Source organism: Leucoraja erinacea, chromosome 15, assembly GCF_028641065.1.
Source record: "Leucoraja erinacea ecotype New England chromosome 15, Leri_hhj_1, whole genome shotgun sequence".
Lineage (NCBI taxonomy): Eukaryota > Metazoa > Chordata > Chondrichthyes > Rajiformes > Rajidae > Leucoraja > Leucoraja erinaceus.
The window spans coordinates 17,942,654-17,956,291 of record NC_073391.1 but is presented as its reverse complement, the minus strand read 5'-3'; the positions used below and the strand labels follow the sequence as shown (position 1 = coordinate 17,956,291).

At 42.2% G+C, this 13,638-nt stretch overlaps 2 protein-coding genes across 4 annotated transcripts in view; one reads left to right on the top strand and one right to left on the bottom strand.

Annotated features, from left to right (window-relative positions):
• Positions 1–801: 801 nt before the first annotated feature.
• c15h10orf88 (chromosome 15 C10orf88 homolog) lies at positions 802–7,713 on the bottom strand. 3 transcript variants are annotated; one of them, XM_055646787.1, is made up of 6 exons: positions 7,357–7,713; positions 5,445–5,645; positions 4,990–5,062; positions 4,702–4,908; positions 2,189–2,691; positions 802–1,326 (listed from the first exon to the last, which is right to left on the bottom strand). In XM_055646787.1, exons 1-6 carry the CDS (start codon positions 7,656–7,658, stop codon positions 1,098–1,100), a joined length of 1,515 nt encoding a protein of 504 aa, XP_055502762.1. In that variant the 5' UTR covers positions 7,659–7,713; the 3' UTR covers positions 802–1,097. The 3 variants fall into 3 exon arrangements, with proteins under 3 accessions (XP_055502762.1, XP_055502761.1, XP_055502763.1); XM_055646786.1 differs by having other exon boundaries at positions 2,189–2,694; positions 7,357–7,707; XM_055646788.1 differs by having other exon boundaries at positions 2,189–2,694; positions 7,289–7,493.
• A 4,857-nt stretch (positions 7,714–12,570) lies between these two features.
• LOC129703992 (disintegrin and metalloproteinase domain-containing protein 9-like) overlaps positions 12,571–13,638 on the top strand; it is a 42,303-nt gene continuing 41,235 nt past the window's right edge. Inside the window, exon 1 of the mRNA XM_055646775.1 lies at positions 12,571–12,769. Coding sequence (XP_055502750.1) covers positions 12,661–12,769 — 109 coding nt within the window. The 5' untranslated portion in view covers positions 12,571–12,660. The remainder of the gene's footprint in view (positions 12,770–13,638) is intronic.

Here is a 13,638-nt window from a genome sequence, read left to right as displayed (position 1 = left end):
TTAATGAATTTAGTTCATGTAAATTAATTTGCATAGGGGACTATACAATAGAATTTCAAGGCCAATACCTTTTTCCAATAACCCTTTAGACTTTCCACCTTATGGTAAGATTTTAATACCACTTACTATATTCAGTTTCATTAAAATATTGGTATTATTTAATGATTGCAAATCGGATACAAACTAATTCAACGATAGATTAAATTGCACCAGGTTTTATGCTTGGTAATAAATGGCAATGATGGGTCTAAAACCACAAATGAATGTTGAAGATGAGGTAATTAGAATATAACTTTTTTAATTACTGTGAGGTGTGCTAAAATATGCCGGTCTTTCCACTGCAACGATCCAAAAATGCAGTGGAAGGGGTATGGATCAATTTCAAATCAACTCAAGGATATCACTGTCATAAAATCATTAATATAGATTAAATTAAGGCTCCGTTATTTTACTAGTTCGCAAACATTAAGTCTGTTTTTGTACGTTATAATTTTAATACATCAATTTTTTACAGCAATGCTGTTTTAATTGTCTTTGCTGAAACTGCATTGGAAGTTTGCAATAAAATGTAATTGTCAATGGTTTTTCTGTGAATCCCGTGTAGATGGACCATATAATTTTTCCCATTAATCTGTATAAACCAAGCTCCCAAATGGAGATGGTCTTTAGGATTTATCCATTAACAACTAGAATTAGCTGTTTATAAATCGTAAAGGCAGACTGTCAGGTTAAGAAAAAGACCATATGTTCGATTGAATTAGCTGGGTTAACTGGCATGAAATAATGTGTATATGTCGCTCATGGAAAAACACACCAACAATGAGTTTAATGTAGAAACAAAGAACTGCAGATGCCGATTCATACACCAAAGGACACAAAGTGCTGGAATAACTCAGCAGATCAAGCAGCATCACTGAAAAACATGGATAAGTGACGTTTCGGCTCGAACCCTTCTTAAGACGTTTAATCGGATTGAACTTTAAATCTATATGAACCAAGTAATGTTGCTTAAATACCCCAACAGTAATTGTTAAATTGAATGTTTCTCAAAACTATACCAGTTTCACAGTTGTGTTTTGAATGTGATGAAAAATTATTTAAACATCCCCATTTGTTAAGAAGGCACCACGTTCAATTTCTTTTGTTGCAGTCCTTTTCACACCAGCATTTTCAATCAGTTTGGTGAGTGAAACAAACTTTTTATCAAGGTCATCTTGCAATATGTTTATTCGGTGATCAATATAATCCTTAAGTCTTTGTTCCATTGACTCCATATGTTCAGTGATATGCTTTTCCAATTCAACACAAAATGTCTGTTGGTACAGCCTGTGAAGGAAGGGAGCAACATAAAATCTAGCCCATAGGTTCATAGTATATAACATTTAAAAAAAGAGATAAACTTCCAGCACTGTCCACAATTACAAAAACAAATAAGTTTAGAAGGTGCATACATTGGGACAATAAATCATCAAAAACAACAAGGTGCATGATCTATGAACATTAGATGCGCAACTTATTCATTTACAATAAATTATTAGCCTTTGATTAGTAGTTTCCCCCATGCCATTGCTTGTGGACAGTTCAGGATCTAGAATGTAAAACATTGCCGAGATTGTGCGTCTAAAATATATTTAACAATATCATATCACAAGTGGTAGAGACTACCTTGTGGACATATATCTGAACATTCAAATCCTGCCTTAAATTTCATTTTTCTCATTTTGTAATTCCCCATGGCCTCTATGTCTTGCCCCACTACAATATAAAACATTGTGCAGAGGTAAGAACAAGTTATGATCCATGTATATTGATAAACAGCGTAATGTGACATGCAAGTGAACCTGTACTGCATTACTTTCAATTGCACTGTGCAGATTTGTGATGCAGTATTTCCACTCAAAATTATGTCATCATTTAAAACACCAAAATATAGTTTTGTAATTTGTCCTAAGTTATGACTAAGTTACTGTTTATAGCCCCCCCCCCCCCCCCCCCCCCCCCCACACACACACACCCACGGCCATGTATTAATAAACATCATACATAGAATGATTAAAGATTTACCTAAAAGGAGGAAATAACTGAAAGCGAACAAAACCCTGAGCAGCAAATTTTCATAAAGTACTTTGCACCAGTATTCAAACTCCATTTCTGTGTAAGATATCCACAAAATGATTAGAAAGCTTACCTATCACAGGTTCCATCTTCTTCTGTTACATCGTGTTTAACAGCTTTAGTTTTTTCTCCTATGCGAAGTTCATTCACTTGGCTGCATAAATTCCGAAGAAATGGTAGCATATCAGAACTAAAGCTGTTTTGTTCCCCATTGTTTTGTTTGCACAAATAAGTTGATACAAGCTCTTGCAAATCTCCTCCAGCAAACTTATGTTCATCTGCATCTCTTGCACTAGCTTCAGAATCATACTCTGTTTTCTTATTATTTATTCCATTAGCCAAGTTTGAGGCATCTCTTGTTTCTGTAGACTCACCGTTCAATATAAATATTTCTTTTGACCCCTTTGTTTCTTCCATTTGTGAAGTGAATATTGGGTTAGTTTCAATGCATTCATGAGAAGATAGTCCTTCCTCAGATAGTCCAGTTGTCCGAGAGGAACCAATTACTTTTCCAATTTCTGTCAAATTTCTTGTACCAAAGATTCCCTGGAACAATCCTCCTATTGCGGCTTGGTTCTGCTAAAAGAACAGAACACAGGATTATAACAATTTAAGTTTATTTTAGGAAGTCATGGGCAGAGCTGCACAACTTCCTACTGCAGAGGCTCAACATCACCTTGGTTGTGATCACCAACCTCAGCAAAGATGTAAACATCTGTACATTTAAGATAAGAATATAAGCAATAGGCCACCTGGCCTTCCAACCTCTGCTATTCATCAAGATCATAGTTAATCTCCTGCCTCAACCACCCTTTTGCTCTATCTTTCATATCCCTCGATTCCTTTATATCCAAAAATCCATCCATGTTTGAATGAAGTCAATGACTGAACCTCCATAGCACTCAGATATTGAGAATTACAAAAAATTCACCATCTTGAATACATTTCTCATCCCAGTCCTAATTGAACCATTCCTGATCCTAAGGCAGTGATTCTCTATCCAATTCAGCCTTTTGATCCAAGTATGAATATTGTAAATTTGATGAGATTAACCTCACCTTCATTGATACTCTGGAGAATGCAAGTCTCATTGACTCAGTCTCAAGAGGTTCTCCCAACATTCCAGAAACCAATCTGGTCGATCTTCGCTACCCTCTCTATGGCAGATACACCTATTTTAACCTATATAGACTATAAGATTGCACATGATACTCCAAGTATGGTCCCAAGAGCATATATAATAGCAGTAACATATCTTTATTCCTGTATTCATATCCTCTCCACAGCAAGCTTGCCACTGCTTTCCTAAATGCTTGCTGCACCTGGATTGAGCTTTCAGTGACTGGTGTTCAAGGACATTCAGATCCCTAGGAAATAAACATTTCTCAATATGTTCAAATTTAAAAAAAACATTATTTTTCTGTGTTTGCAGACTTATTCAGCAAATATTGCATCTACCAAATGGTCATCCACAACAGCCTCTTGTTGCCTTTTTACAGACTTCTCCCTATTAAGAATCCCACCTAGTTTTGCATCATCAACCAAGATAAAAACACGTTTTGTCCCCTTGTACCTCTGCTGCTCACATTCTGCTGACCCAAGAAAGGTCTATTTATTCCAACTTTTTGATTTGTCTGTGAACCAACTCTCAAAGAATTCAACCCAGTGGTTTCACATCCCAGAATGATAGAAGGAACTGGGCACCGTTAAAGCCATTGAATATTAATGCATTAGACTTTCCTTTAGGAGATTCATTTTCTTTTATATGATGAACCGATCTTTTAGGACCGAGATGAGGAAAACATTTTTCACACAGAGAGTGTTGAATCTCTGGAATTCTCTGCCACAGAAGGTAGTTGAGGCCAGTCCATTGGCTATATTTAAGAGGGAGTTAGATGTGGCCCTTGTGGCTAAAGGGATCAGGGGGTATGGAGAGAAGGCAGGTACAGGATACTGAGTTGGATGATCAGCCATGATCATATTGAATGGTGGTGCGGGCTCAAAGGGCTGAATGGCCTACTCCTGCACCTATTTTCTATGTTTCTATGAACATATTACTTTCCTTTAATGAACCAAACCCCAAGTATTTTATTTGCATCCAGGTCAGTGAATTATTTTAGCCCAAAACTGGCTTGAGAGAGTTAGAGAAGAAATTATGGAAGGCCAAATTGGATTATCGCACCATCCTCTGTGGTTCCGAAGCGTCGACAGTCTTTATCACAGTCATGGTTAAAAAACAGTCTTGGAGGCATCTCCTTCCATAGCTGTTTAACATTCCACTACTATTCATGACTAAATGTGGCAGGACTGCAGAGCTTTAATAGTCAGATTGTTTAGCTCATTTAATACTTGCTGCATTTGGTGCTTTTAAGTATGTTTTGCTAGGTTGGTATTTCATCTTGAGGATCATTTGGTGCTGCTCCTGGCATTGATGGATGGGGAAAACCAAGAAACAGTTAGGAAATCTTAAATATTTTAATGCAGAAATACAAGTATTGCAATTCCTATGTTTTAAAATAACTTACCTAATATAAAAATATATATTTTTTATTCAACATTTTAAAGTGATCTATGTATTTAATTCACCTTTTGTTGAAACTGGACCATGTTCAAAAGTTGCTGAGCTCCAGGTGACAGCTTTGTTCCCATTGAATCCATCATTGTCTGAACTCGCTGCATGTTGATATTTTTTCCTAATGGAGAAATGCCTCGTGAGATATCAATTGAAGCATGCCTTATGCCCAGTAATATTTCACCAATTTGTACTTTTGCCTTTCCACCTAAAGAAAGCAACTAAGAAAAAAACATTAATCAGAAGATTCCCAGATGAAAAGATGGCAAATAATTGATAAATACTATTTCTCAATATTTTACCTTTAGTTCACATGACGAACTCGGAAATTCCAATTTAAAATACTTCTTAAATAAGAGAATCTGCTTGTGGCCACTGAAAGAGAATTAAAGCACTCAATTATCCAAATGCCTTTCAATCTTAAAGAATTAATCTAAAATATGTTCTTCAACCTAAACATTGAGTTTGGGGATTAAGTATATAAGATAGAACATAGAACAGTACAACACAGGAACAGGCCCTTTAGTCCCCAATGTTTGTGCTGAACGATGCAAAATAAACTAATCTCATCTGTCTGCATATTACCCATGTCCCTCCATTCCTTGTATATCCATGTGCCCATCTAAAAAAATGTGAAACATGTGAAACACCACTGTCGTGTCTGTCTTCACCACCATGCAAGCACTCGCCACCCTTTGTAAAAAGAACTTATCTTAAAGACTCTCATCTTAATAAATGTATGGTAAAACAATATTACCTGTTTATTTGTGAATTTTCTAGTCTTTGGCCTTGGCAGGTTCCACAGTACTCTTCTTCAGTGTAAACTTCCATTGTTTTTGCTTCACTAACTACTTCTACAAAGGTTATCTCAGCAAGCTGTTTAGAACACTGGAGATACAGCAAACATGGAGTTTCCACAGGGTTGGTTTGAGGTCTTTCCAAGATAACTGGTTCTGTACTGAAGCAGGACAAGAATGTAAAATAAGCCATTTCTGATACAAGCCAAATATATGTTTTCAAAATCCTAAAATTGTCATAATTTATTTTTATCCTTGGTCGAAACGTTTCTTCCACTGCAAGTAAAATACGCTGCCGTTTGTAATAGAAAATGGGATTTCCTATTGTTCTTGGTTTAATATTTTCCAGATACTGGTACTATTCCTCAAATTATACACACACATACGTATGTGCACACAAAAAAACACACACAACTATATTAGTTGTGTTACTAGTATAGGTCCCCATTCTTGGTCACGTGTGTGACTGAAAACTTGTAAAATACATCTCCTCTTATTCTGAAAGCATTACACATATATTGCTTTGTACTGCCTATATAATTCATATTTTTTTCAGTTTGTCCAGTGAAATGTTTATATGTTATGCTGACAATGTTTATTTAGGGTAAGAGGTCAAATATGACTGGTCACCTGTGTGACATGTTGGTTCACTTTCCAAAGAATGGCCATATACTAGTTACTATTAACTAGTATAGTTGTGCATTCGGTTTTGGCCAAGTTTCAATTCACGATATCTTCTGTGCAAATCAGTCATGTTTCACTCATAACAACTACATCAATCAGCATTAGACACCACACACACAGCACATCAAATCACTGCAGAATAAGTCTGAAGATCACATACCCAACACTAATGTTTAATTTGGCTACTCGGTCAAAAATATAATGGGTCACCCAATTAGCCGCACATGCCAGTGACCGACAGAGTCAGCAGTGGCCTATAGACCGATTATTCCACTAATTTGGCAAAAGGTCGCCACTCGGCATATCATTGACCCCCCCCCCCCCCCCCCCCCCGCCCGTACTGGCACCACTTGGTGTCAGCTGAGCGGATCACCTTACACAGGTGTTGCTCGCATCACGGGCGTGGGGCAATAGGAGCCAAAATCATAGCCGCCTCCACACAATTATTGGCAGCGAGGCGTCTCTGAGCAGCTTCTGAAAATCTTTCTGCAGAGTTTGGGGGAATTTTACAGTTGGCAGTGGCTGGGGAATCAGGCGCGCCGCAAAAACACTGCCCGCCCTTCAGTACCGGCGCGAAGGCTGGAGGAACGGCGGCCACCCGGCGCCTAGTGCCCGGGGGGGGGAGCAGGGAGCTACCGGGGTAAAGCAGGGCCGCCGCCGGGGTTAAGTAGGGCAGCCGCCGGGGTAAAACAGGGCCGCTACCGGGGTAAAGTAGGCCGCTACCGGGGTAAAGTAGGGCAGCTACCGGGGTTAATCTAGGGCCGCCGCCGGGGGAATGAAGTAGGGCCGCTACCGGGGCTAAGTAGGGCCGCCGCCGGGGGGGTAAAGTAGGGCCGCTACCGGGGTAAAGTAGGGCCGCTACCGGGGTTAAGTAGGGCCGCCGCCGGGGTGAAGTAGGGCCGCTACCGGGGTTAAGTAGGGCCGCCGCCGGGGTAAAGTAGGGCCGCTACCGGGGTAAAGCAGGGCCGCTACCGGGGTAAAGTAGGGCCGCCACCGGGGTAAAGTAGGGCCGCTACCGGGGTAAAGTAGGGCCGCCGCCGGGGTAAAGTAGGGCCGCCGCCGGGGTAAAGTAGGGCCGCTACCGGGGTAAAGCAGGGCCACTACCGGGGTAAAGTATTACCGGTGCGGGTTCTCCCCGCCAACACCGCCCTCCGAGTTGTCGGCAGCCGCCATCACCAGTCTCAGCACCTCCCGCAGCCCTCCCTTGTTGCACTTCCAGGCGGCCCTGGCGCACACGACGGCCGCCGACCCACTGGTGTTGCCGGGCCCCGGCTCCATGCTGCTCGTCTCCTCTCCCGGCCTCTCGCTCCCGCCCCTCCCCCGTCGCCAGGCGACGCTCCCGCAACCTGCCTGCCTGCCGCGTGCGCATGCGCGGGCCCGGATCCGGGCTGGGGGAGGGCGAGGACAAAGATGGCTGCTATAAGATGGTTGGGCGAGGCTGCAGCTGTTGGATTCTTGGAGGGGAGGATGCTCCTCAAACTGCCGAGCATCCTGGACAATACAGCTCACCCCCTCCATGACACACTGATCAACCAGAGGAGTGCTGTCAGCAACAGACTGGTTCTACCAAGATGCAGGACAGAAAGCCACGGGAGATCCTTCTTCCCTGTGGTTATCAAATTCGACAGCTCCTCCCCCTTCTGCCGTGGGGTAGACTACTTGACTGACCCCCCCCCCCCCCCTTCCTCAATCTTTGCACATCCCCAAAGCCTGACCACTGATCACTTTATTTTCATGTTTCATGCATTTTGTGTTTTTTATGACTGTTGGCAAATTAATTTTCCTCCTGGGATAAATAAAGTTTTATCGTATGGTATTGTAGTGCAGTCATGTGTTATTTACATTTTGAAACTTTTTTTCCATTTCCTCACATGATTTACATTAGCATGCTGTTAATCTTTTCTGAACACACATACCATGACCAAATAAGTTTGAGATGTTTTTATACCAGGCCTTAAACTGGTATTTTCCCCCTAGAATCTTTGCAGCAGGAAGAAGGCGTCCTTGTTCATCTCACACAGTCTTATCATCCACGTTATTTTCAATTGAATTGGTTTGGTATTTTGCTGTCTTAAAATGGGGGATTTAACATGATATTCACCATATGACAAATTTAAGGAAAAATACAAGGAGAAGCATCAATCTCAGCCAATGGCTTTCTTTGAATTTACAAAAATCTTTGGCTTTATCAGCTGAGAGACAAAGTTGAGGTGGAGAATACATCTAAAATTTGGATCTTTTCAGAGATTCGGGACAATTGAGAAATTATTTAACCTTGATCACCAGGATCAAGGTTACTGCTGCCTCTATCATCAAGCTACAAGATCAAGATCTTAAATTCAGCAAAAATCTCAGTCTACCAGTAAGCAATAATCCCTGCCCTCCTGTGCATTTAGATCATATGCGTCAGACTCCTCAAAACACAGGAAATATGCCACCAATCATATCTCTGCAAAATCCTCCTAATCCACTAATAGAATAAGTGAACTCATGTCATTCTCACAGGCAAACATTGTTGGCATTGAGGCCAAACCCAGGAACAGGAGTAGCCCTCTCATCCTTCCAGATTGTTTCACCATTCATTAAGATTCATAGCCGATCTACTTCAGGTCTCAAATACTCTTCGGTGTTAGATCCCCATAACGCTCAAGCCCTGATCCCTCCACAATCGGACAATTTTGATCATTCTGCGAGGGAATTTCTAATCTAATTACAAACACTTAACTGCACCCAGGTTGAATTACAGTCTTATTTCATGTTCTATTTACACTCAACTGGTTCCATTGAGTAGACCTCATCACTTACATGTCCAATTCTCGACTTCTGAAAGAAGCAGTCCATTCTGAGCTTGGTCACATTACTAGATATTACTAACAGAACAATAAAACAGTTCTCACAGCTTCCTTGCCATCTCATGGGAATCTCCGACCCATAATAGTTCAATATGAAGAAAGGGAATTCAGGATGACTCAAGTATTCTCTGTGTGAACATGTAGAAATCCAGAGAAAAAGGCAAACTGAACCACCTCCAATACTACCAACTTTTACCTGCCTTGCCGTGTGTCTCCTGTCCCACCCGTGGCTGAGTCTGTGGTGTCCACATTGGTTTCATCAGCTACCTCAGGACTTACATAGTTGGGTTGGAAGCAAGTCACCCTCAAGCCTAAGGACTGCCTAAGAAACATACTATTTTAAGGCAGCCATATTCTATGATCCTTCCAATCCACTGACAACATATGCAAATCAATGTCAGTTTCCTCTGACAGGTCAACATTCCCAGCATCCAATAATTACACCGATGGGCGGGCCATATGCTGAGCATGACCCTCAGCAGATATCTGAAATAAACTTTCTTGGTGCAAAATGCAGACGCTGGACTTCTGAAATAAAAATAGTAGGTAAGGCTCAGTACTGGGACCCCAGCTATTTACAATATATATTAATGATCTGGATGAGGGAATTGAAGGCAATATCTCCAAGTTTGCGGATGACACTAAGCTGGGGGGCAGTGTTAGGTGTGAGGAGGATGCTAGGAGACTGCAAGGTGACTTGGATAGGCTGGGTGAGTGGGCAAATGTTTGGAAGATGCAGTTTAATGTGGATAAATGTGAGGTTATCCATTTTGGTGGCAAAAACGGGAAAGCAGATTATTATCTAAACGGTGGCCGATTGGGAAAGGGGGAGATGCAGCGCGACCTGGGTGTCATGGTACACCAGTCATTGAAGGTAGGCATGCAGGTGCAGCAGGCAGTAAAGAAAGCGAATGGCATGTTGGCTTTCATAGCAAGAGGATTTGAGTATAGGAGCAGGGAGGTTCTACTGCAATTGTATAGGGTCTTGGTGAGACCACACCTGGAGTATTGCGTGCAGTTTTGGTCTCCAAATCTGAGGAAGGACATTATTGCCATAGAGGGAGTGCAGAGAAGGTTCACCAGACTGATTCCTGGGATGTCAGGACTGTCTTATGAAGAAAGACTGGATAGACTTGGTTTGTACTCTCTGGAATTTAGGAGATTGAGAGGGGATCTTATAGAAACTTACAAAATTCTTAAGGGGTTGGACAGGCTAGATGCAGGAAGAATGTTCCCGATGTTGGGGGAGTCCAGGACAAGGGGTCACAGCTTAAGGATAAGGGGGAAATCCTTTAAAACCGAGATGAGGAGAACTTTTTTTCACACAGAGAGTGGTGAATCTCTGGAACTCTCTGCCACAGAGGGTAGTTGAGGCCAGTTCATTGGCTATATTTAAGAGGGAGTTAGATGTGGCCCTTGTGGCCAAGGGGATCAGAGGGTATGGAGAGAAGGCAGGTACGGGATACTGAGTTGGATGATCAGCCATGATCATATTAAATGGCGGTGCAGGCTCGAAGGGCCGAATGGCCTACTCCTGCACCTAATTTCTATGTTTCTATGTAAGACACCATTTGTAGAGGGATAAAAAAGTTAACCTTTTAAGTTGACGTCCACTTCTCCAGGACTAAGAAACAGAGAAAACTGGTTTTAAGCTGGAGATGGTAGGAAAAGAGATGCTGACCCGTTGAGTTACTACAGCTTTTTGTGTCTATCATTGAAATTTGGGAGCCATTCAGATCATCTCCAGAGATGCTGTGCTGCTGAGTTATTCCAGCATTTTGTGTCTACCTTCAGTGTAAACCAGCATCTGCAGTTCCTTCCGATACACAATTCATGTTTTGTTTCTGTTTTATTTCATTAGATGCATCTTCCCATCAATTATAATTCTTTCATCATATGTCAGTCCCGCCATCCCGGGAAATAACCTGGTGAACCTACGCTGCACTGCCTCAATAACAATAATGCCCTTCCTCAAATTAGGAGACCAAAATTGCACACAATAGTCCAGGTGCGGCCTCACCACGGCCGTGCAAAACTGCAGTATGATCTATTAGCTGCTACCCTCATATCCTCTTGCAATGAAGGCCAACATGTCATTATCTTTCTTCACTGCCTGCTGTACCTACATGCTTACTTTCAGTGACTGATATACAAGCACACCCAGGTCTCGTTGCACCTCCCCTTTTCCCAATCTGACACCATTCAGATAATAATCTGCCTTCCTGTTTTTGCCACTAAAGTGGATAACCTCATATTTATCCACATTATACTGCACCTGCCATGCATCCCATTCACCCAACCTATCCAAGTCACCCTGCAGCCTCATAGTATCCTCATCGCAGCTCACACTGCCACCCAGCTTTGTGTCATCTGCAAACTTGGAGATGTCACATTTACAGTAATTCCCTCGCCTAAATCGTTATTGTAAATAACAGGGGTCCCGGCACCGAGCCTTGCGGCGCCCCACCAATCACTGCCTGCCATTCTGAAAAGGACCCGTTAATTCCTACTCTTTGCTTCCTATCTGCCAACCAGTTCTCTATCCATGTCAATACCTTACACCCAACTCCCACTCTCCAAGATAGAAAGGGTACAGAGAAGATTTACAATTATGTTATCAGGGCTAGAGGGTCTGAGCTATAGGGAGAGATTGAGTAGGCTGGGACTCTATTCCTTGAAGCACAGGAAGATGAGGGGTAATCTTATTGAGGTATATAAAATCATGAGAGGATTAGATCGGGTAGATGCACAGTCTCTTGCTCTGAGTAGGTGAATCGGGGACCAGAGGATATAGGTTTAAGGTGAAAGGGAAAATAACTAATAGGAATCTGAGGGATAACCTTTTCATACAAAGGGTGGTGGGTGTATGGAACAACCTGCCAGAGGAGATCGTTGAGGCAGGGACTATCCCAACATTTTAGAAACAGTTAGACAGGTACATAGATAGGACAGGTTTGGAGGGATATGGACCAATCGTGCACAGGTGGGACTCGTGTAGCTGGGACATGTTGGCCGGTGTGGGCAAGTTGGGCTGAAGGACCTGTTTACACGCTGTATCACTCTATGGCCTACCCTGTCAAGCAGTGCTGGAGTAACTCAGCCTGTCAGGCAGCATCTCTGGAGGTGAGACTCTGCAGTTCCTTGTTTCTAAAACAGGATCTGCAATTCCTTGCTTCTACCTTGTCAAGCACCTCCCATAGCATCCCCTAATGGCTTCATCCACCACTCCAGAACGTACAGAAACAAGTGTTCCTCCATTCCTTGCCTGAAGAGATTTGTAGAAAAGACTTATCCACCATCTTTATTTATTGAGAAAGCCTCGTCCGGGAGGTGCTTCCAATTGCAGACCCCCAAATGGATGCTCAGGTATTCCACTTTTACTCCAGCACTAGATTAGTGGTCATCGAGATAAAAACAAACTGCTAGAGTAACTCAGCGGGTCATATGTGGGTGGGTGTGGACAGATGAGGTTTCCAGTCAGGACCCTTCTTCAGACATTCCGATCTCCACGTGATGCAACCTTGCGAGGTTGTCGTCAGTGATCAAACTCGTTTTTCAGGTCCGTTTGGATGTTCCTTACACCTGACAAAAAGGTCAGGCGCAAGTGCGAAAAGTTGATGTGAAGAACGAGACGTGGTCAATGGCGTGTGATCTGATCAGTCGGTGCTTGCCCACACCATCCTGTCGGATGCTGCTGTTCGTGGAGTTTTTGTTAGTTGTGGTAGGATTTTGTGTTAACAGCGGGACAGGTAAGAATCAATGCAAGAGAATGCCTTTGTTTGGCAATGTTATTGGGAGGTCGAATCAATTAATATATTATGATTGTTGCAACTTTTTGTTTATAACCCAACCTTTGTTATTGGAGGCACAGAAATTAGTTGGCGGGACTTTATAGTAAGGAATTTTATTCGTATTATTGAAATACAAGTGATTCCTGATTGGAAGCTCTTTCGAGTCAAAGGGAGCGTTTGACCTACCTTTATGTCACTTTAATTGACGCGGAACTGTTCAAAATACTGTACAATTTTTCCTTATATTCTTAAGAAAGGCAAACACAAAATACACAATATGATAATTGGATAATTGCGTGGGTATTGTCAAATCTGGATGATTCTGGGGTAATTCTCACTGATAAAGAACACTCTCTTCTCAAAAATCGAACTAAACAGTCCTGAAAACGCAGCCTGATTGGATCTCCGTGGTTCTTGCATTAACCCCACCACTGAAGTCTTTCAATTGAATCATTCAATATTTTGTCGGATGCTCCCCACAGAGAAGTTAATCCCAGAATTCTTCTGGATTATTTATGCACTACTAGATTTCTTTCGATTCCATTTTTAATTAATTAGCAATCTGTGCGTGACTTGCGCACTGTATCTTAAATGTGATCTGGATCTCCTCCATTCTGCTCGCACCCCACCTCCCTCCCTCCCTCCCTCCCTCAAGACAGAACACGGGTAGACCCCCCTTGGTTCTTATCTTTCACCCTGCCGGCCTTTACAACCAACACATTATTCATTGACAATTCTTTGACAATGACTGCTACAAAGTGATTTCCCCCACTTGTCGCATCTTTTCCTCCCAACTCCTTTCTACTCTCCACAGGTACCACTCTCTC

What these genes read in the sequence shown, in the direction of transcription:
- c15h10orf88 (XM_055646786.1), bottom strand. Translation starts at nt 7,658, where the DNA reads ATGCTCGGCAGTTTGAGGAGCATCCTCCCCTCCAAGAATCCAACAGCT. An exon ending in ACAAGGGAGGGCTGCGGGAG is followed by an intron (nt 5,646 to 7,356) that starts GTGCTGAGACTG and finishes GTCCTGCTTCAG; the next exon opens with TACAGAACCAGTTATCTTGG. An exon ending in GTTCGTCATGTGAACTAAAG is followed by an intron (nt 4,909 to 4,989) that starts GTAAAATATTGA and finishes TTTTTTTCTTAG; the next exon opens with TTGCTTTCTTTAGGTGGAAA.